Below are 20,261 nucleotides of genomic sequence, written 5' to 3'. Positions count from 1 at the left end.
GAAGACAGGAATGCCTGGCATGCTCTAGTCCATGGGTTCATAAAGAGTCGGACATGACTAAACGACTAAACGATAACAACAACAACAACACGGTATATTTGCAAACCATTTGTAGTCATTGTTTAGCAGAGAGATAGGCTTGTAGTTTTTTGTTGTTTAGTCGTGTCCAATCAGATCAATACTTTCTGTACTAAGAAATGCAAACTGACAAGTCTGACTCTATAGATATTCCCCTGGCTCTATATTCTCCTCACAGATGATCAGAGCCATTCTCCCTCTATCCAACCCTCTCTCCCATCTCAAATCCAGCCCTCTCCAACTCTCTCCCTTTTATTGTCCTGCCCAAAGTCCTGGCTCTATCCCCTTCCCTCTGTCAAGGTAGCCAATCAGAGAGGCTCTGGCCCTCTGGTGGAATTCTCAGGCACTGCATCCCCAGACTCTGCTGTCCATCAAACCCCCGTCTTATATTGGTGCATTTGGTTCTTCCCGCCTAAGTGCAAAGCTTTACTTTTCTCCCTACTGAAATTCATTTTGTGAGCTGGGGCCTGGTTCTCCAATCCATTAAGGTCATTTTGAATCCCAATTCTGTCTTTTGTGGCATTAGCTGCTCTTCCCAGTTTGGTTCACCTGAAAATTTCATCAGCATCCCCTGAATTCCTCCACCCAATTTTTTTTATAAAGAAGTTGAGCAACACCGGGCCCAGGACAGAATCAAGTGGCATCTCACTTGTCACTTCATCCCAGGATGGCGAAGAACCATTACTGAAATCCTCGGATGAAGGGCAGAACATGACTTTTAAAAATAATAAAAAGGATATCAACAAGTTGAAACATGTACAGAGGATGGCAACCAAGAATCTATTGATTTACTGATTGATTTGATTGAATTTGTATACCACCCTATTCCCACAGGTCTCAGAGTGATCACAACATAAAATCACACTATAAAAACACAAAATACACAATAAAACTATAAATAATGGAAGATAGAGCAAACCTTTTTTTCTTCCTGCTCCAGAGGGTAGGACATCAACCAATGACTTCAAGTTAAAAGAACGGAGATTTCTGACTAAACATGAGGAAGAACTTTTGACAGCAAAAGCTGTTAGTGGAATGGACTCCCTTGGAAGGTGCTGGGATCTCCATCCTTTGAGGTTTTATGAAGTTGGATGGTCACCTCTCATGGATGCTTTAGCTGCGATGCCTGCTTCACATGGGGTGGACTAGATTACACCAGAGGTCACTTCCAACTCCACAATTCTATGATCCTGTGATTCTATGATCCTCCTCACTATGAGTTTTTTGATGAAAAGTGAGAGTGGATCTCTGACAGAAGCTCTTTCCACATTCCATGCACTGATAGGGTTTCTCCCCTGTATGAATTCTTTGATGGGAAGTGAGACTGTGGCTCTGACTGAAGCTCTTTCCACATTCCACACACTGATAGGGTTTCTCCCCTGTATGAATTCTCTCATGGGAAGTGAGAGAGGAGCTATCAGTGAAGCTCTTTCCACATTCAACACACTGATAGGGTTTCTCCCCTGTATGAATTCTTTGATGGGAAGTGAGAGAAGAGCTCGTACTGAAGCTCTTTCCACATTCCACACACTGATAGGGTTTCTTCCCTGTATGAATTCTTTGATGGGAAGTGAGATTGGAGCTCTTCCTGAAGCTTTTTCCACATTCCACACACTGATAGGGTTTCTCCCCTGTATGAATTCTTTGATGGGAAGTGAGATTGGAGCTGGTACTGAATCTCTTTCCACATTCCATGCACTGATAGGGTTTCTCCCCTGTATGAATTCTTTCATGGGTAGTGAGATTGGAGCTCTTCCTGAAGCTCTTTCCACATTCAAAGCACTGATAGGGTTTCTCCCCTGTATGAATTATTTGATGGGAAGTGAGACTGCCATTCCGACTAAAGTTCTTTCCATATTCCAAGCACTGAAAGGGTTTCTCCCCTGTATGAATTCTTTGATGGGAAGTGAGATTGGAGCTGGTACTGAAGCTCTTTCCACATTCCACACACTGATAGGGTTTCTCCCCTGTATGAATTCTTTGATGGGAAGTGAGATTGGAGCTGGTACTGAAGCTATTTCCACATTCCACACACTGATAGGGTTTCTCCCCTGTATGAATTCTTTGATGGGAAGTGAGATGGGTTCTCTGTCCGAAGCTCTTTCCACATTCCAAGCACTGATAGGGTTTCTCCCCTGTATGAATTCTCTGATGGGAAGTGAGAGAGGAGCTATTTGTGAAGCTCCTTCCACATTCCATGCACTGATATGGTTTCTCCCCTGTATGAATTCTTTGATGGGAAGTGAGATTGGTGCTGGTACTGAAGCTCTTTCCACATTCCACACATTGATAGGGTTTCTCCCCTGTATGAATTCTCTGATGGGAAGTGAGAGAGGAGCTATCAGTGAAGCTCTTTCCACATTCTGCACACTGATAGGGTTTCTCCCCTGTATGGATTCTTTGATGGGAAGTGAGAAAGGAGCTTCTTCTGAAGCTCTTTCCACATTCAAAGCAGTGATAGGGTTTCTCGCCTGTATGAATTCTTTGATGGAAAGTGAGATTGGCGCTCTGACTGAAGCGCTTTCCACATTCCATGCACTGATGGGGTTTCTCCCCTGTATGAATTCTCTGATGGGAAGTGAGATTGGAGCTGGTACTGAAGCTCTTTCCACATTCCACGCAGTGATAGGGTTTCTCCCCTGTATGAATTCTTTGATGAAAAGTGAGACTATTTCTGTAACGGAAGCTCTTTCCACATTCCACGCACTGATAGGGTTTCTCCCCTGTATGAATTCTTTGATGAAAAGTGAGACTATTTCTGTAACGGAAGCTCTTTCCACATTCCATGCACTGATAGGGTTTCTTTTCAATGATAATTGTTTGTTGGAAAGTGTAATGGGAGCTCTGATTGCAGCTCTCTCCACACTCCAAATTTTTACCTTGCTTCTCTCTGGGGATTTTGTCTTGATCACCCTTTTTCTTGATTTCCAATTCTTCACAATCTGCAATGGAAACAGAAAGGGATTAGAGACTCAGGAACCAATGCAGGTCCCTGTTATAGAAAGATGCTAATTGAATTTGTGCTAGAGGAAGAAGTACTGCATTTTTCGCCCTACAGGACACACTTTTGCCCCTCCATAAATGAAGGGGAAATGTGTGTGTGTCCTATGGGACGAATGCAGGCTTTCACTGAAGCCTGGAGAGCGAGAGGGGTCGGTGCGCACCGACCCCTCTCCCTCTCCAGGCTTCAGGAAGCTATCAGCAAGCCTGGGGAGCCCACGGGAGTTCCTGCAGGCTCCGAAAGCTTGCGGATAGCAGCCTGTGCTGGGGGCTGGGGTTGCAAGTAATTCCCCCCCCCCTTTATTTACCCCCCAAAAAAACTAGGTGTGCCCTATGGGCCAGTGCACCCTATAGGGCGAAAAATACAGTAAATGGAGTAGGGTGTGTGTTCATTACCATTGTTGTTTGCCATTAACCGACATAATTACTATTCGATTTTGATTGATTATTAATGTGGCTTTGTTTGATATAAGTTGTTCATTTTAAAGTTATTGTACTTTTTATATTAGAGCAGAGCATTATTATTGTTTCATGTTTTTCTGTGTTGGAGGCTAATCTAAAAATGTGGCAACTGTGTCCCTGAAGGACATTTTGGACTCACAGCTGTCCACGGAGGCGCACGTCATTCAATGTCTAAGGCACCTGCCTACCAGCTCCATCTGGTACGCCAGCTGAGACCCTACTTGCCCAAGGACTTTCTCGCCATAGTGGTGCATGCTCTAGTTATCTCCCGCTTGGACTACTGCAATGCGCTCTACATGGGGCTACCTTTGAAGGTGACCCGGAAACTCCAACTAATCCAGAATGCGGCAGCTAGACTGGTGACTGGGAGGGGCCATCGAGACCACATAACACCAGACCTACATTAGCTCCCAGTATGTTTTCGAGTAGAATTCAAAGTGTTTGTGCTGACCTTTAAGGCCCTAAACCATGAGTAGGCAAACTAAGGCCTGGGTCCAATCGCCTTCTAAATTCGGCCCGCGGATGGTCCAGGAATCAGTGTGTTTTGATATGAGTAGAATGTGTCCTTTTATTTAAAATTCATCTCTGGGTTATTTGTGGGGCATAGGAATTCGTCCCCCCCCCCTTCAAAATATAGTCCGGCCCCCAACAAGGTTTGAAGGACAGTGGACCGGCCCCTTGCTGAAAAAGTTTGCTGACCCCTGCCCTAAACGGTCTTGCCCAGTATACAAAAAAATAAAATAAATAAAAAATCTCCACCCCCATCATTCAGTCCTGACACTGAGATCCAGCTCCGAGTGCCTTCTGGCGGTTCTCTGACTGCAAGAAGTGAGGCTGCAGGGAACCAGACAAAGGGCCTTCTCAGTGGTGGCACCTGCCCTGTGGAACACCCTTCTGTCAGATGTCAAGGAAATAAACATCTATCAGACTTTTAGAAGACATCTGAAGCCAGCCCTGTTTAGGGAATTGCCAAAGTTTGATGTTTTGTCGTGCTTGTAATATTCTGTTGGGAGCCGCCCAGAGTGGCTGGGGAAACCCAGCCAGATGGGCAAGGTATAAACAAATTATTATTATTATTATTATTATTATTATTATTATTATTATTATCTGAGATTCGAAAAGCCTGCCTCTTCTCTGGGATGGATTTTGTTTGGCCCAGTCATGGCTTCCCCTCTATCCACAATGTCAGTTGTCTCTTTGGGTCAACCCAAGATTGACAGGAGCAAAAACAAAAACAGAAAACCTGACAGAAGCTACTTATCTTTCCTAACAACTCTGAAGCTGACATTTAAGATGCCTGGGCAGTTCAGACCAGGCCAATAGTGGTAGAAGGAGGCAGAACTGGAGGAAGATTGTTCACAGAAAAAACTGTAATTTGCTATTTTTTGTGGGGGTGTTAGGTTCCCAGGTGTTATAGGGGGCGCTGCTGAGCTCTGTGAAAATATATGAGGTTCGTCACATAGAGGTATTTTTTGAATTTCCAGGCTGATATGACAATCCCACAGGGAGCCTTACCAAGAGAGGCCACGATCCCACGAGTCTCCTCCATGACGTCCTTATGCAGAGCTCTCTGGTCAGGATCCAGCAACGCCCACTCCTCGTCCGTGAAACGAACAGCGACATCTTCAAAGCACACTGGACCCTAAAAGAAAAAGGGAAATGTCCTCCTCTGAGACAGCAGAAATATGATCTGTTACACAATGCTCTGTTGTTTCCTTCATCTTAATTGCTGTGTTGTTTCAATAGGATTGCTTTGCTGCACATTTTAATTATGGGTGCTTCTTTTATTCTGCATTTTAACTATGGGTATCCGTCTTTGTGCAAATAGGTGTTACTCCGCCTTGTGTTTTTCAAGTCATTCTGCCTTCGCAAGCGTTCCAGTTTGCCTGATGGAAGGATCCACTTTCTCCTCTCCTAGTGAGCTGTTCCAGGAAGGTTTCCTCCCAATGCCCTAGAGCCAAATTCCAGGGGTTCATGGGGGCATGGAGAGGGGGAGGAATGGGGGGCAGGACCCATTTTTCATCCGATAGGGCTGGTTAGTTGAACCCAGGCCACTATTTGTTCTCATTTGTCCACTGCTTAGAAACCAATTTTAGCATTCAGTGATCAATCTAGAAATAAAATAAGCCTATTTTGAATGGCCATCTGTCTTGGATGATCTAGCAGAGATTCCTGCATTGCAGGGGGTCTCCTGGCTCTGAGAGACAAGCAGGGAGGGTGGCTTCTGGCAGAAGGAGAGGGAGCCACCGGTGGCTCCTCCTTCTCCTGACTCACCTCTGCCTGTCGCCCTCCCTCCCCCCACTCGCCTCCTTCCTCTTCTGCCTCTGATTCTGCACTGCATTCTGCCACAGAGTCTCCCAGCTCACTAAGCCCTGTTACCCCTTCAGCTTCTGACACCTCCTCTTCCCAGGCTTCTGTAGTGATCAGATGGGATTACCATGAGGAATTATAAAATATACATCAAGCCATTGTGTCCACGATGAATGCATTGTGTTGACTGGGCTTGATACATTGACAATAATTTCTGACCAAATCCCACAACCCTCTGCATCTCTGACCATTTCCTCTACTGCCCATTTCTCTCTGCTTCACAAGTCAACATACACAGCCCAGTTGCTTAGCCAGGCAGGCACCCTGGGTCATTAAAGATAGTGGGCAAGCTTCTTTGATGTAGCTTTCTGATATGTTGATCTTAGGGCCTGGAAATAGCTTCACAGGAAGGTGATAACCATGCCTATCTCCTTCCCAGAGTCTTGCTGGTTCAAGTATCTGTGTGTATTCTTATTAATCAGAGTTCAATCCTTCCTTTACTTTGTGAACGCAACAGCTTCTCCCTCTTCTCCCTCTGACCGCCCATCCTTCCTCCACCTCCACTCCTTGGGCTCTGAGCCGTCTTCCCTTCCTGGTTCCCCGGCTGCTTCCTCCCACCATTCCTCTGTGCCCAACCAGTCCATGACATTGCTCCATCCCTCAGCCTCTGTCCCCACAAGGCAGCTTCCCCTGACCTGTTCCACAGCCGCTGCTTCCCTTCTGCCCCCATGAAAAGATGGACCAGGAGGTTTTGCCGGCATCATTCTGTCACCTGCAAGAGACAAAAGGTTAGCAGGATGCCAGGAGTGCCTGCTTCTCTCACAGGTGAAACAGGGCATCTCTAACTACAGATGGGCCTTTGAGAAAGTCTTACCTGCTGAGTGCATTTGGACGTTTGTGCCCATTTCATATGTTTGTTTGTGCAGAAATACATCTCCCCTCCTCTGGACCCTTGTTCCCAACTGTCTCCCCCCAAAACAAGATGAAAGGAATCCTCAGATGAGTTGGAAAACCAACAGAACGAGACCAAATGGAGAAAACCCACCTTCCTCCTTACCCAGTGGCCTCTCTCTGGTGTCCAACGGAGGCCTCTCTGCCTCACAGGAATCCAGGTCCATTTCTGCAAAGAGATCCTTTCCCTGAGAAAGAAACTAGGATTCAAAACAGAGAATGGTGAGAAATACTAGAAAGAGAATGACAAAGACTTGAAGGGTGTGAGATCTCATTCCATGGATGCTTTCCTAGAAAATGGGCCATCAGCAGACCATTATGGGATGTTCTCTGTCCTGTTTGGAGCCCCTTGGGAGTATCCAGAGGAAAGTCTCTCTCACCTGCTTTCTCTCCTCTACCTGACTCAGGAGGAAACCTTCGGCCAGGGCCACCGCCTGGGAACTGGTCTCCGCTCCGCATTCCCTCACCCAGCTCTCCATCTCCAGTGGAAGGACAGCCAGGAACTGCTCCAACATCACCAAGTCCAGCATTTCAGCTTTCTTGTGCCTTTCCGGCTTCAGCCACTGATGGTCAAGGTGGTGGAGTCGGCTGCAAACCTCTCGGGGTCCTTTGGTCTCCTGGCAGCAGAACTGCCTCAACTGCTGGCTCTGCACCTCTGAGCGGAGGGTGTCCTCCTCACCCAGGATCTTCTGCACAGAGTTTTCCCAGAACCCCCCAGTGCTCCCAGTTTGGATGGCATCACCTCCTCCTGCTCCAGGGCCAGCTGAGTCTTGCTCATCCATCTGTGCTCTCAGGAAGCCTCTGAGAGATCGGAAGGAACCCTTTGGTCTTCTGCCAAGTTCTGTCCGTCTAAATGAGAAGCTCTAGCAAATCCTACCAAGCAAACACATTGTTTTGTTACAGAATATGTAGGTCAGAAGAAGGAACAGGATCCTGAGCAAGCATGGATGAGTCTTGGAGGGAACCAGGGCTGGACTGCACCACAGCCCATACCATGAGCTATCTGAAGAAGAAGAAGAAGAAGAAGAAGAAGAAGAAGAAGAAGAAGAAGAAGAAGAAGAAGAAAGCAGACCCTAGCTGTCCTAGAAGGAAGATTGCAATGCAAAATGTGGAGGCAACTGAAGGGATTTCTGGGAGATGAATCAGCCTGGTTTCTCCTGCCTCTACCTGGAGTCAATGCATGAAGTCAGAACTGACTGACAAGGGAGTCATTTGTATCTTGTGGAAAATGAATGATTGGCTCTAGTGGGGGTCCTCACCTAGGGGTCCTCAGGAGTTGCTCCCCCCCCCCCCCGCTTCTGTCTCCTTTTCTTGCACTTGGACTCTCTGCTGTTTTCCAGACAGACTCCTGGGGTGGGGTCCCTTTTTCTGTGCTCTGAGGGCCAGATATGTATCTGGCCAACCCCCGAGGGCCCAGTGGGCACGGCCAAAGACACCTCCCTTGAAATTCAGGTGGGCAATTTATTACTATTATTCTGTTAGATAGCTTAACACACAAACAGCTACTGATGCCAAGGTCCCTGGAGGCTCAGTGAGTAGCAGCGCCCATTTCCGGCTGCTTTGCCAGCAACAATCCCTTTGGGGCAGAGAGGATGTGGTCCTGGGATGCCCTGCTCTGGGTGCGAGGGGATTGCTGCAGTGGCCTCCGTGGGGAGCTGCCCTGGGAGACACTGGGAAACTGGTCTGCGATGCAGCAGCCAGACTATGGGCTGGGATCCCTCTCTTTACTCCTGGTCTTTCTCTCCCACCTTTCCTTCCTCCCCATGGGTTGTTGTTGTTGTTGTTGTTTTGGGGGGGCTAGCCCACCTTCTTCTCCAGCTTTGGAAAACCATTTGCAGATGTTTCCTCTGTTGTGCAATGACGCTGAGCGATGTCACACAGAGATAAAGTCCCAGGGACTCCTTTGTTTAAAGAAGGGAGATCTTTTCTGAAGCGGGGGGGGGGGGCGGAGGGTCAAATGAGTTTGGGATCCTCTGATCTGCAGGAAGGAGAGCGTGGCAGAGCTGGCCCCTCCCTGGCAGGACCCTCTCCTCCTCCCTGACTTGGGGTCCCCCCCCCTGCAGGAGCAGGTCAGCCCCCCAGGCATCCTCCCCTGCTGCAGCCCAGGGACCCCCCCCCCGTCTCCCCACTGCACCCTCTGGGGGGAGAGAGAGGAGACTCACCAGATCCCAGGAGGGGAGAGCGATGCAGCCCTTGCAGCAGAGACACCCAAGCAAGAAAAGGACTGGGGGGGGGGAGGGGCCTTGGCTCTGGAGGACCTGGCCCCCCCTTGCTTCCTGGCCTCTCTAGGAAGGCAGCTCTGTTCCTTTAACCCTTGCCAAGCCCAGCGTGCCCACCTCTCCCCTCTGCCTTTTCTTTCTTTCCCACTTCCAGAGATGCTTTTTGGGGGACGCCCCCCCCCACTTTCCTTTCCTTCTAGCGCAGTGATGGCGAACCTTTTACAAACCGAGTCCCCAAACTGCAACCCCAAACCCATTGATTTTATCGTAAAGTGCCAACACAGCAATTTAACCTGCATATCTCATTTTTCCTGTGTTTTCACGTTTCTTCTTTATGACTGCTGTTGTAATAAATGACACTGGGCAACAATTTTTTACTTTTTGAATGTTGTCTAGATTTCTACAACTGCTTTAGGGTATTTTTGCACTGCTGAATCAGGAAATGGCATCTATTTCTCTCCATCAGGTCAGGTTTTTGTGCTATGTTGATTTGAATTGATTACATTTTTTGTGGCATCAGCTGATTTTTGTCAACACATATTGAAATATACTCAGAGTCGCAAAGTGATTTCATGCTCTTTATTCAGCTCATAGTGGTGAGGAGGGAATGAATGTCCCCTCAAAGTATCTGCTTTATATACATTACTTACACAATGGGCTGCACGTGATTGGCTAATTCCGGACTTCTCCTGTAGGCCAATCAGGTTGTGGATTCACTTCTATCTGGAGCTGGATTGGGTGGCTCCTGCTGACCAACCAGACTGCTGCATTGTTCTAGGACCAACCAGACTGCTGCATTTTGGATCCTATTGTTCTAGGACCAATCAGACTGCTGCAGTTTGGATCCTGTTCAACTCAGTACATAACACCCCTCCCCTCTAAGTTCCAGTCTTGCCTGGGAGGTCGCATTCATAGTCCTCGAGGTACGCCGGCGACCTACGTGTGCATTGCAGCCTGGGATGTTCCCTGGTCCGGGGTTCAGGTTCTAGCTCGTGTTCCAAGGATGCTGGCAGTGATGGGGCCGTTCAGTCTGGTGCAACCTGCTCGCTCAGTCGTGGTTCTGGTTCCGGTGTCCTTTCGGCCTCGCGTGTCCTCTCTGTATTTACTGATTCTGCCTCTCCTGCTGGCCCCTCCTGCTCTATGGGCCTCATTGCCCTACTGTTCCCTTGGGACTCCTCTGACCTGTCCTCCTCCTGGTTTTCTCCCAGGAATCGTCGCTGTATCTGGTCGCAGTGGTGGCGCCAGCATTGCCCCCCATCCGTTAGCACCTCGTATGACACGGGGCCAGTGACCCTGGTGACTGTGGCGGGTACCCATGCTGGGCCTGCCCAAAAATTCTTTGCGTACACTGGGTACTGGGCCTCAAAGGTCCGGGGGTTCCTGCCTTCCACCCACCACTACCACATTCTGAGCTGTATCGGGGTGAAGGCGGTCCAATCTGATTGCAAGGCGCCGACCCATTAGTAGTTCAGCGGGGCTCCAGTCAGTCATTGAGCTGGGGGTGCTGTGCTGTGCTAGAATAGAAGGAATGTGGCAAGGCGGTACTCCCAATCCCCTTGCGTCATGGGTGGGAGGGTGTCCTTGATGGTCCGCACCATGCGTTCTGCTTGGCCATTGGTGGCAGGGTGGAATGGCGCCGAACGGATGTGGCGGATGGTGTTCTGCACTGTGAAGGTTTGGAATTCTCCTGACGTAAATGCGGTCCCATTGTCTGAGACGAGAGTGTCAGGGAGCCCGTGGGTTGCAAACAGCCTGCGTAGTACCCGGATGGCTGCAGACGAGGAAGTGGACGGTACCAGTGCGACTTTCAGCCATTTGGTGTAGGAGTCCACCACTATGAAGAATGTTTTCCCCTGAAAGGAGCCAGCAAAGTCCACATGCAGGCATGACCATGGTGCTCGGGTGGACTCCCAGGACTGGACTGGGGCCCTTGGGGGATCTGGGCGGGATTCCTGGCAGGCCTGGCAGTGTTTGACCCAGGCCTCTATCTCTCCGTCAATCCCCGGCCACCACACATAACTCCTGGCAAGGGCCTTCATTCTTACTACCCCTGGGTGTGTCTCGTGTAGGGCTGTGAGGACCCTTTTGCGGAGGGGCTGGGGAACAACGACCCTGCTTCCCCATAACAGGCACCCCTTGTGGGCCGACAGTTCATGTTTGCGGGTTGTGTAGCCGGCGAATTCTGGCCCAGGGCTGCTGCTGGGCCATCCCCTCCACACCCAGTCCAAGACCCGGGAGATGACCCTATCTTTCTTGGAATTGTGTGCAACCTCTTGTGCCTGAATAGGGCGGTCGGGAAGCAGCTCAAGGCTCATAACCTCTTGTGCAGGTGCTGGGTCAGTGCCTGTTTCCGGTAGTGGTAGCCTGCTGAGGGCGTCCGCATGGCCCATCGCCTTCCCAGGACGGTGAATCAGTGCATACTGGTAGCTGGCAAGGAAAATTGACCACTTGAGGATGCGAGGAGACAGTACTTGGGGGGTCTGCTTTTCGGGGGCAAACAAGCCAAGCAACGGCTTGTGGTCAGTCACCACGGTAAAGGGCCGCCCGTACAAGAAATCATGGATTTTTTTTACTCCCTTCACGATTGGCAGACCCTCCTTGTTGATTTGTGAGTAGTTCCGCTCGGTTGCGTTGAGTGTCTGGGAAAAGTATGCCACTGGTACCTCTCTTCCATCCGGGAGTTGGTGTCCCAGGACAGCGCCGATGCCATAGGGTGAGGCGTTGCATGCTAGCACCACTGGCAGCCTCTCATCGAAGTGTGCCAAGACCGAGTTTGAGACAAGCAAGTTCTTGACTGCCTGGAATGTGGCCTCCTGGAGCTGGCCCCACACCCAAGGGGCCCGCTTGTCCAGGAGTCTGTGTAGGGGCTCCGCTACCGCCGCCTTGTGGAGAAGGAAGGATTGGTAAAAGTTCAATAGTCCCAAGAAGGCCTGAAGTTCAGTCTTGCTCTTGCGCGCTAGGGCATCACAAATGGCCCGTACCTTGTCCCCAGTCGGGTGGACCCCTTCTGCATCCACCAATCCCAGAAAGTCCACCTGAGGCACTCCTAGTAGACATTTTTTCCCGCTTCACCTTGAGACCTGCCGTCTGGAAACGGTGCAGAATGGTGTGGAGGCGGTCCTCAAACTCCTCTGGTGTGGGCCCAGCAATCAACACATCATCGAAGAAGGGGGTAACGCCAGGAATCCCTTTAAGGAGAGAGTCCATTAGATTCTGGAATATGCCTGGTGCCACGCTGACACCAAATTGCAGCCGCTTTACCCTGAACGCTCCTCTGTGCGTCACAATCATCTGTGCCTCTGCTGTGGCCTCATCTACTGGCAGCTGTTGATATGCCTAGGCCAAGTCCAGCTTGCCAAAGATTTTTGACCCAGCCAGGGTGGCAAGGACATGGCTGACCACTGGCACTGGGTATGCGTGGGCCGTGAGGGCCTTGTTTATGGTACATTTGTAGTCTGCGCAGATGCGGACCGAACCATTAGGCTTGATGGGTGTGACGATTGGGGTAACCCAGGGGGCATTAGGCACCAGCTCCAGCACTCCTTGCTCCATGAGCCAGTCCAATTCCTCGTCTATACGAGGTTTCAGGGTGAACGGGACCCGGCGGGCCTTGAGCCTGACAGGTCGTACTGCGGGGTCAAGCTGTAGAGCAATGGGGGGGGGCTCGTATACTGTCCCAATTTCCCATCGAAAACCCCTGGAAATTCCTTGCATATGGCGTCCACGTCCATTTGTAAGCTAGTGTGGTTCACCCCGGTGATGGCTAGCCCCAGTGGTCCAAACCATGCCAATCCCAGTAAGCTAATGTAGGGGCCCTTGACCACAAGCAAGTCCAGTTGCCGCGTCCACCCTCGATATTGCACCCTGAAGGTCCCCACCCCCATTGTGGGGACCTTACGTTTCTGGAAGTCCCGGAGGGTGAATGGGGCCGGCCTGAGTTTGGGACCCCCAGTAGGACACAGTTTCCTTAAGGTCCTTGCCGAGATTATGGATAGAGTTGAACCCGTGTCAAGCTCCATGCGGCACGGGGCCCCCTTTATCTGTACCTCTACATAAATTTTCTCTACGTTGGGGTGGGGCAACTGGTATACCTGGAAGTCCGTGAGCTCCGTCGAGTTGCCTTGGTGCGTTGGGCCCCGGGACCTGGGGCTCTTGGATTGGTCATCTGATGCCTGGCGTCGGGTGGGCCGAGCCCGACACACCCGGGCGATGTGTCCCGATTTTCTGCACTGCCTGCACTCTGCGTTGCGGAAACGGCAGGTCCTCCTCTCGTGACTTTCCCCGCAGCTTGCGCAGTTCCCTCCTTCTCGTCGAGGCAGCTGTGGTATGTGTGCTGCTTGAGTGCGCTGCTGTACTTGGTGCACCTCCTCCCTGTCAGATCCTGAGTCGTCAGTGAGGTCTTCGTGGTGGACCCTCGGTTGGGACAGCTGGCTCGGCCGTGCCTCTTGCGTCGACCTCTCGGCAGCTTCCGTTGCCAGGGCCTCCTCCAGAGCTACCTGGAACGTTAGGTTCTTCTTAGCGTAGAGGCGTCATTGCAGCTTCTCATCCTTCAGGCCACCAATGAGGCGGTCACGAAGCATGTTCTCCAACTCTGAGAAGTTGCAGAACCAGGCGCCTTGGCGGAGAGAGGTCACAAACCCAGTTATGGTTTCCCCAGGGGCTTGCCGCTTCGCGTAGAAGGCATTTCGACAAGCCACCACTGAGGGCTGTGGCGAAAAGTGCCCCTTCAGCTGTTCCATTATTGTTTTGTATGGAACAGTAGCAATGTCTTCAGGTGCAAGGAGAGCCCGGGCGATTTCAAACGTCTCCTCTCCGCAAACGCTGAAGAATATCGCCCTCTTCTTGGTGTCTTCTTCGTCGGTGACCCCTTTGGCTTCTAGGAGGAAGGTGAAGCGGGAGGCGTACGCTTCCCAGTCTCCAGATGCTGGGTTGAACGGCGAGAAGCTGCTGTCGGTTGCCCTTCTGAGTTCCTTGTGTCCCGGAGCTGAAGCCTGGATACACGGTGCGAGGCAGCGGTGCGGCAGGTGGCGGTGCTGCGGTGCTGTGTGTGGCGGTCAGCTCAGCGGGATCCCACCTTCGTCGCCAGTGAAATATACTTAAGAGTCGCAAAGTGATTTCATGCTCTTTATTCAGCTCATGGTGGTGAGGAGAGAATGAATGTCCCCTCAAAGTATCTGCTTTATATACATTATTTCCACAGTGGGCTGCACGTGATTGGCTAATTCCGGACTTCTCCTGTAGGCCAATCAGGTTGTGGATTCACTTCTATCTGGAGTTGGATTGGGTGGCTCCTGCCGTCCAATCATACTGCTGCATTGTTCTAGGACCAATCAGACTGCTGCATTCTGAATCCTATTGTTCTAGGACCAACCAGACTGCTGCATTTTGGATCCTATTGTTCTAGGACCAATCAGACTGCTGCAGTTTGGATCCTATTCAACTCAGTATATAACACATATCATCCTAAATATGTTTTTAAGAGAAAAAAATGTTTTCCCAACAACATATATTGATTACCTGATAGAAACATCGATTACTGTAAACTGAATGGTGGGCATTGATAAAGGTAAGTACACGTAAACTGCATGTTGCTTCACCATTTTTCAAACTTCAGGGCTTGAACTTCCATTTCTTGGAATTCCTGGAATGCTCAGCGGCAGGGAGGTCTCTCTTCAGAGTCCAACAGTAGTCAGCCATCATGACTGTGTCCCAGCGACCCTGATACCTGGTCTCCATCTCTTTCATGTCCTGATAGAATCCCTCCCCCTGCTCGTCACTCATTGAACCCAGGTTCTCAGGAAACCGGTCCACATGTGAAAATAGGTAGTGCATCTTGATGCTCATGTTGCAGCCCTGGTTTCTGAAAGCAGTCAGCATGTTGTTGACAAGTTCTGCATAGTTTCTGGCCTTATTGTTGCCAAGAAAGTTCTTCACTACCAGAACAAATGCCTTCCATGCTTCCAGTTCCACTTCGTTCATTGAGTTTCCAAACTCTGGGTCTCTGATGAGCTGACGGATCTGAGGACTGTCAAAAATGCCAGCTTTCAACTTCTCCATGGTCAATCCTGGAAAAGCCTGGCACAAGTAAGTGAAGCAGTCACCATCCTTGTCCAGAGCCTTGGTGAACTGCTTGATTAAGCCGAGCTTGATGTGCAGTGGTGGGAAGAGTATTCTGTCTCTGTCCACCAGAGGGTTGTTGATGACGTTCCTTTCTTTGCAAGGCACCTATTCCTCCCGCACAGGCCAGTCCTTCTTCATGTAATGCTGAGCACGGTCCCTACTATCCCACATGCACAGAAAACATGGGTACTTGGTGAAGCCAGACTGTTGTCCCAACAAAAAGTTCACCATCTTCAGGTCAACAAAAATAAATCACTTATGCTGATCATAACCAATTTTCTCCAGCACATACTTCACTGCTTCATAGTTCTCCTTCAGTGTAGTCGAGTGAGCCAGGGGTATAGAGGCAAACTGGTTGCCATTGTGTAGCAGAACACATTTCAGTGATCGCTTGCTGCTGTCAATGAACAGTCTCCAATCTTTGGGTTCGTACTGTGGCACTCCAAGCTTGAGCAGAAGCTGCGCAATATCTGCACAGTACACCAAGTCCTTCTCTTCCAAGAAAAAACGGAGGTACTCTTGATGCCTGTTGAGGAAGAAGCTGATGCGAGCACTGTCAGAAAGGAGGTTTTTTTCCTTCAATCTGGATGCCAACAATTCAGCAGAGTCCTTTGACAAGCTGAGGTCGCGAACTAGATTATTCAACTCCTTTTGGGAAAATGGATGTGGAGCATCATCTTCAAGAACCACTTCTTCTTCTTCATGTCCTTCAACACTGGAGGCATCTTCGTCACTAATGTCAGGAAGTTCTCTGAAGATAGGCACTGGAATTTCATCACAATGAGCTACAGCACGACGTGCTGATTGTGTTACGATATAGAAGCAATGCAGCTGCGAGCTGCTAGCTTGAAAACATCACATGATGTTGGGACTGTCCGTGGGAAACAGAGGGACAGTCAATTCACAGTGCGAAGCACCAGAATTAGCTCAGAGTGTAATATGAGCTGTACAGGAAGTACAGGAAGTTTTTGTCTCTCGACTGCTGGAGTTTGAAGAGAGCAGTCATGTTTTTTGTAACACTGCAAAGACAGAAATAAAGGCATATAAATACGTTTCTGTCTATCTCTTTCCCCTGCCGGGGGGGCAACAAAGAGGGGGTGTGTGTTCTTCTCACACTGAGAAGGATCGCCTATCGCGACCTCTGCCTGGATCTTGCTGAGGAATGCAGACAGGGAGGTCAACAGGAGATCAAGCCGGGTGCCTGGAGAGTTGCCAGTTACTACTTATATAGGCTTGAATCCCGACAGATTGAAGATCAGGATACTTGAGGCTGCTCCGGTTCTTTCTGTTGATCCCAGTCACATCAACAGCGCAGAAGTACCAGTCAGTGACATGGTTTGTCGGTTCCCTCCAAACCATGGGAATTCCAAAGTTCAGACTCTTCTTGCCATTGGTCCACCCACATAGAGTCTCAGTGCATGCCTTGCACACCATGTGTGGCGCCCAAGGTTTATCCTGGTCACCAAGTTTAATACCAAAATAAGCATGGTAAGCAACTTTATACTTTGCCGCACCAATTTATGGAAGATTTCGAGGTTTTATGACTTCAAACTGATCCCTTTTCTGAAAGACTGGCTACTTCTTGAGAACACGGATATTTTGGATTTGGAAGGGTTTGACAACAGATTTGGTTGGCATGCATATATATGGTATGACAAGGTAAAAATTCATAAAGGATTTACAAACCATATTGTTAGGAAAGCATTATATAATGTTTGGAATCGACATAAGGATTTGCTGGAAAATAAAACTCCTAGGTGGCTGTCACCAATGGAAGCTAAGGAGGTGAAAAAACTTAATATGGAATCTAAATGGCCAAGATATGATAAAATTTTAGAGCAAGATAGTGGGAAAATTAAATTACAGAGCTTCGAGAAATTGAAGTCTAAAGTAAGAGATTGGCTTCATTATTATCAAATAATGGAGGTGTTTAAACAAGACAGGAAAATTGGCTTCCAGTTGGAGAGATCAAAACTAGAAACAGAATTGTTAGAACCCAATACTAAGAATCTATCAAGAATGTACAACTTGCTGCTGAAGTGGAATACATTAGATGAGACAGTTAAATCAGCTATGATTAAGTGGGCACAAGACTTTGGTTATGACATTATGTTTGCTGACTGGGAACAGTTATGGACCACCGGTATCAAATTCACGGCATGCAATGCCTTAAGAGAAAATATTATGAAAATGATTTACAGGTGGTACATGACCCTGGTCAGGCTTGCAAAAATTCATCATCTGCCCAACAACAAATGCTGGAAATGTAATGCGACTGAAGGTACCTTTTACCACCTTTGGTGGACTTGCCCGAGGATTAAGGCCTTCTGGGAAATGATTTACAATGAAATTAAGAAGGTACTTAAATGTACTTTTCATAAGAAACCAGAGGCATTTCTCCTGGGCATGGTCGGCCAGTTGGTATCAAGGAAGGACAGAACGTTTTTTATGTACGCTACCACAGCAGCAAGGATTCTTTTAGCAAAGTATTGGAAGACACAAGAACTACCAACGTTGGAAGAATGGCAGACGAAGGTGATTGACTATATGGGACTGGCCGAGATGACCGGCAGAATCCGTGACCAAGAAAAAGAGACGGCGGAAGAAGACTGGAAGAAATTTAAAGTATATCTTAAGAACTGCTGCAAGATTAATGAGGGTTAAAATGTCAAGGGAAAGGAAAGTATAGAATTACAGCTGTAACTGATTAAGTATGAAAATGAAACTAAAATAAGAAAATGTTATTGATTGGCGTGAGGGGTTGTTGGAAAAAAAGTTTAAAACAGGGATGCAGAAAAGGGGAGGTAAGGGGAAGTCTGGGAAGCAAGGTTTATGAAAAAGAGGTTTTGAAATTATACATGTTTATATGTTTTTGTTTGTTTTTCCGTGTGTGTTGTTTTGTTTATAATTTGTGTTGGAAAATCAATTAAAAAATTATTAAAAACAAACAAACAAACTGATCCCTTTTCGACATAATCACCCAGAACTATCGGACCTGAATACTTCTTGTCATTAAAATAATCATTTCCAATCAAAACAATTATTCGACATGGCATTTTACCCCCAGCAACTTCTTCTAAAATGCTCCACACAAGCGTACATGTGAACAAAAACATAAAAAAGACATGTGGCCATAGCTCAAAAACTTGATCTGATTGAGCAAAACCAATGTGATTTTTGGATTCAGCGCATCAGATTCATCCTAAATCAACTGAAAAAACGCAGACAACAAATTTGTTGTTGACCAGTGTAATCCTTCATAAAAGTTATTGCATTACATTCCTCATTAAATTTTCTTTCCATTGATACATGATTTTATGGTATATCTCAGTGCTTTTTTTCTAAAACAATGTTTAGGGTACTCTCATTTTGACTCAAGGAAATCACCACTGGGGAAAAAGAAATACAGTTCAAATCTGGGAAAATAAATACAGTGAATTTCTTCTCCCGTTAAATTCACAAAATGTTTAGGGGCATGCGTCCCCCTGCGTCCCCACAGAGAAAAAAGCACTGGTATTACTCCAAAACAAAGTGGTGTCATGAGCCATCAAACCTCGGAAATACATTTTTTCCAGAAGGTTCCCTCTCCCCATTTTTAATATGAGATAATAATGATTGTCTGCATGCGCACATAGAAATAAATATAAATAAATAAACCCAGCCAGATGGGTTGTTGTTGTTATCCTTCCTGGTTGCACATTGCTTAACCCTTTTCCCAGCGCATTGCTTTCTCCAGGCCTTCCTGACAGCTGGCTGGTTTCTCTTTCTTCTTTAACTGGTTGGCCTCTTTGCACCCCTTTCTGTTTTATTCTGCACCCCTGAACGTATAGCACACAAGAGCTGTGAGGCTTCTCCCTCAGCAAACTCTTTCCCTTTCTGTGTGGTTTGCATTGAGGCTTGGGCCTGGGCTGTTGCTGACGTTTCCTTCTTTGTGTTCCCTAGCTAGTACAGTGGTACCTCGGGTTACAGACGCTTCAGGTTATAGACGCTGCAGGTTACAGACTCCGCTGACCCAGAAATATTACCTCAGGTTAAGAACTTTACCTCAGGATGAGAACAGAAATCGTGCGCCGGCGGCACAGCAGCAGCAAGAGGCCCCATTAGCTAAAGTGGTACCTCAGGTTAAGAACAGTTTCAGGTTAAGAACGGACCTCCGGAACGAATTAAGTTCTTAACCAGAGGTACCACTGTAGTAAGAATTGTATCTTCTTATATTTTGTTCTCTTTCCCTGATTGTTCCTTGCATTCATCTTTTTTACTGAATTCCCAGGCCTTGTTTCAAAAAAAGGGGGGAAGACCTAGTGAACTATAGCTTTCCCCACCGCTTTCTGCTAAAGCTATAGGCCTTCTGAGCAGGCCTCCTCTATAAGCTTTTGCACATAGGCTTCTCATCTTTTCCCACTGGTTCAAAGGGGCTACAGGCCTTCTTTACTGGATTGTACTGGTTTAACTGTTACCTTGAGGCATCTAATCATAAGCCTGCATTTTTATTAAAGCTTATATGTTTAATCAGGGCTTGTATTTTAAAATGAGCTTAAAGATTTTCAAATGTTTCATGCCAGGCAGAAGAGCAGCTGCCTAAGAACCTTGGCAAAATGTTTTTCTCCTAGACAAGGGGGCCCCCTGATTTATAGCAGAAAACAATTCTCAAAGTCGTAAAAAGGGAATTACAGGCTGAGAGCCAAGGTTACACTGACCCTACAAATTAAGGGTTGATAAATAGTAAAATGAGCCATATCTTCTTCCTAAGGTTAAAAAGGCCAAGAGCAAATTGAAAAGCAACTGGTCTGGCTGGCAGAAAGAGAGCATTTTTGGGAAGTCTTTTCTAAAGCTGTTTCTTTCTTAAACTAAGATCCTTTTAAGATTTCTTTTCCTTTTAAAAGGTTATTTATGTATTAAATATATTAGCTTAAATATAATTATGCAAAGGATTTAAGAAATGCTAGATTCTTATTTCATATAGTTGTAAGAGTTGTAACTATCCTGAAATTAAGTCAGCCACCAGCCCAGCCTCCTGCCAGACAGGAGACGCCATCGAGCACTCCTGATATATGGTTGTCAGGCCTTTTGTTTAGAAACCTTCAAATGAAGGAGATCTCTCAATGTTGATGTGAACTCAAA

General features: G+C 47.8%; 2 protein-coding genes across 5 annotated transcripts in view; both read right to left on the bottom strand.

Annotated features, from left to right (window-relative positions):
* Positions 1 to 844: 844 nt before the first annotated feature.
* The window catches only part of LOC307214699 (uncharacterized protein), a 96,054-nt gene continuing 76,637 nt past the window's right edge, over positions 845 to 20,261 (bottom strand). The window contains exons 1-3 of one of the 4 annotated variants that reach the window (XM_079973602.1): positions 6,366 to 6,545; positions 5,056 to 5,940; positions 845 to 3,020 (exon numbers count right to left, since the gene is read on the bottom strand). In XM_079973602.1, the coding sequence (XP_079829728.1) occupies positions 1,261 to 3,020; positions 5,056 to 5,089 (1,794 nt within the window). In that variant the 5' untranslated portion in view covers positions 5,090 to 5,940; positions 6,366 to 6,545 and the 3' untranslated portion in view covers positions 845 to 1,260. Of the gene's footprint in view, positions 3,021 to 5,055; positions 6,283 to 6,365; positions 6,546 to 20,261 lie in introns of those variants that run through there. The other 3 variants (XM_079973603.1, XM_079973601.1, XM_079973600.1) reach the window with 3 other exon arrangements.
* On the bottom strand, positions 5,396 to 9,017 carry LOC307213896 (zinc finger and SCAN domain-containing protein 32-like; the record flags this gene model as incomplete). The annotated part of the gene is made up of 5 exons (XM_079972131.1): positions 8,964 to 9,017; positions 7,182 to 7,674; positions 6,908 to 6,989; positions 6,546 to 6,622; positions 5,396 to 5,491 (listed from the first exon to the last, which is right to left on the bottom strand). The coding sequence occupies exons 2-5, from the start codon at positions 7,581 to 7,583 to the stop codon at positions 5,396 to 5,398; spliced, it is 657 nt and encodes a 218-aa protein (XP_079828257.1). The 5' UTR covers positions 7,584 to 7,674; positions 8,964 to 9,017.

The sequence above is a fragment of the Podarcis cretensis genome (assembly GCF_951804945.1).
Source record: "Podarcis cretensis genome assembly, chromosome: 4".
NCBI lineage: Eukaryota > Metazoa > Chordata > Lepidosauria > Squamata > Lacertidae > Podarcis > Podarcis cretensis.
The sequence above is the reverse complement of the archived record's forward strand: the minus strand, read 5'-3'. Positions and strand labels throughout refer to the sequence as shown.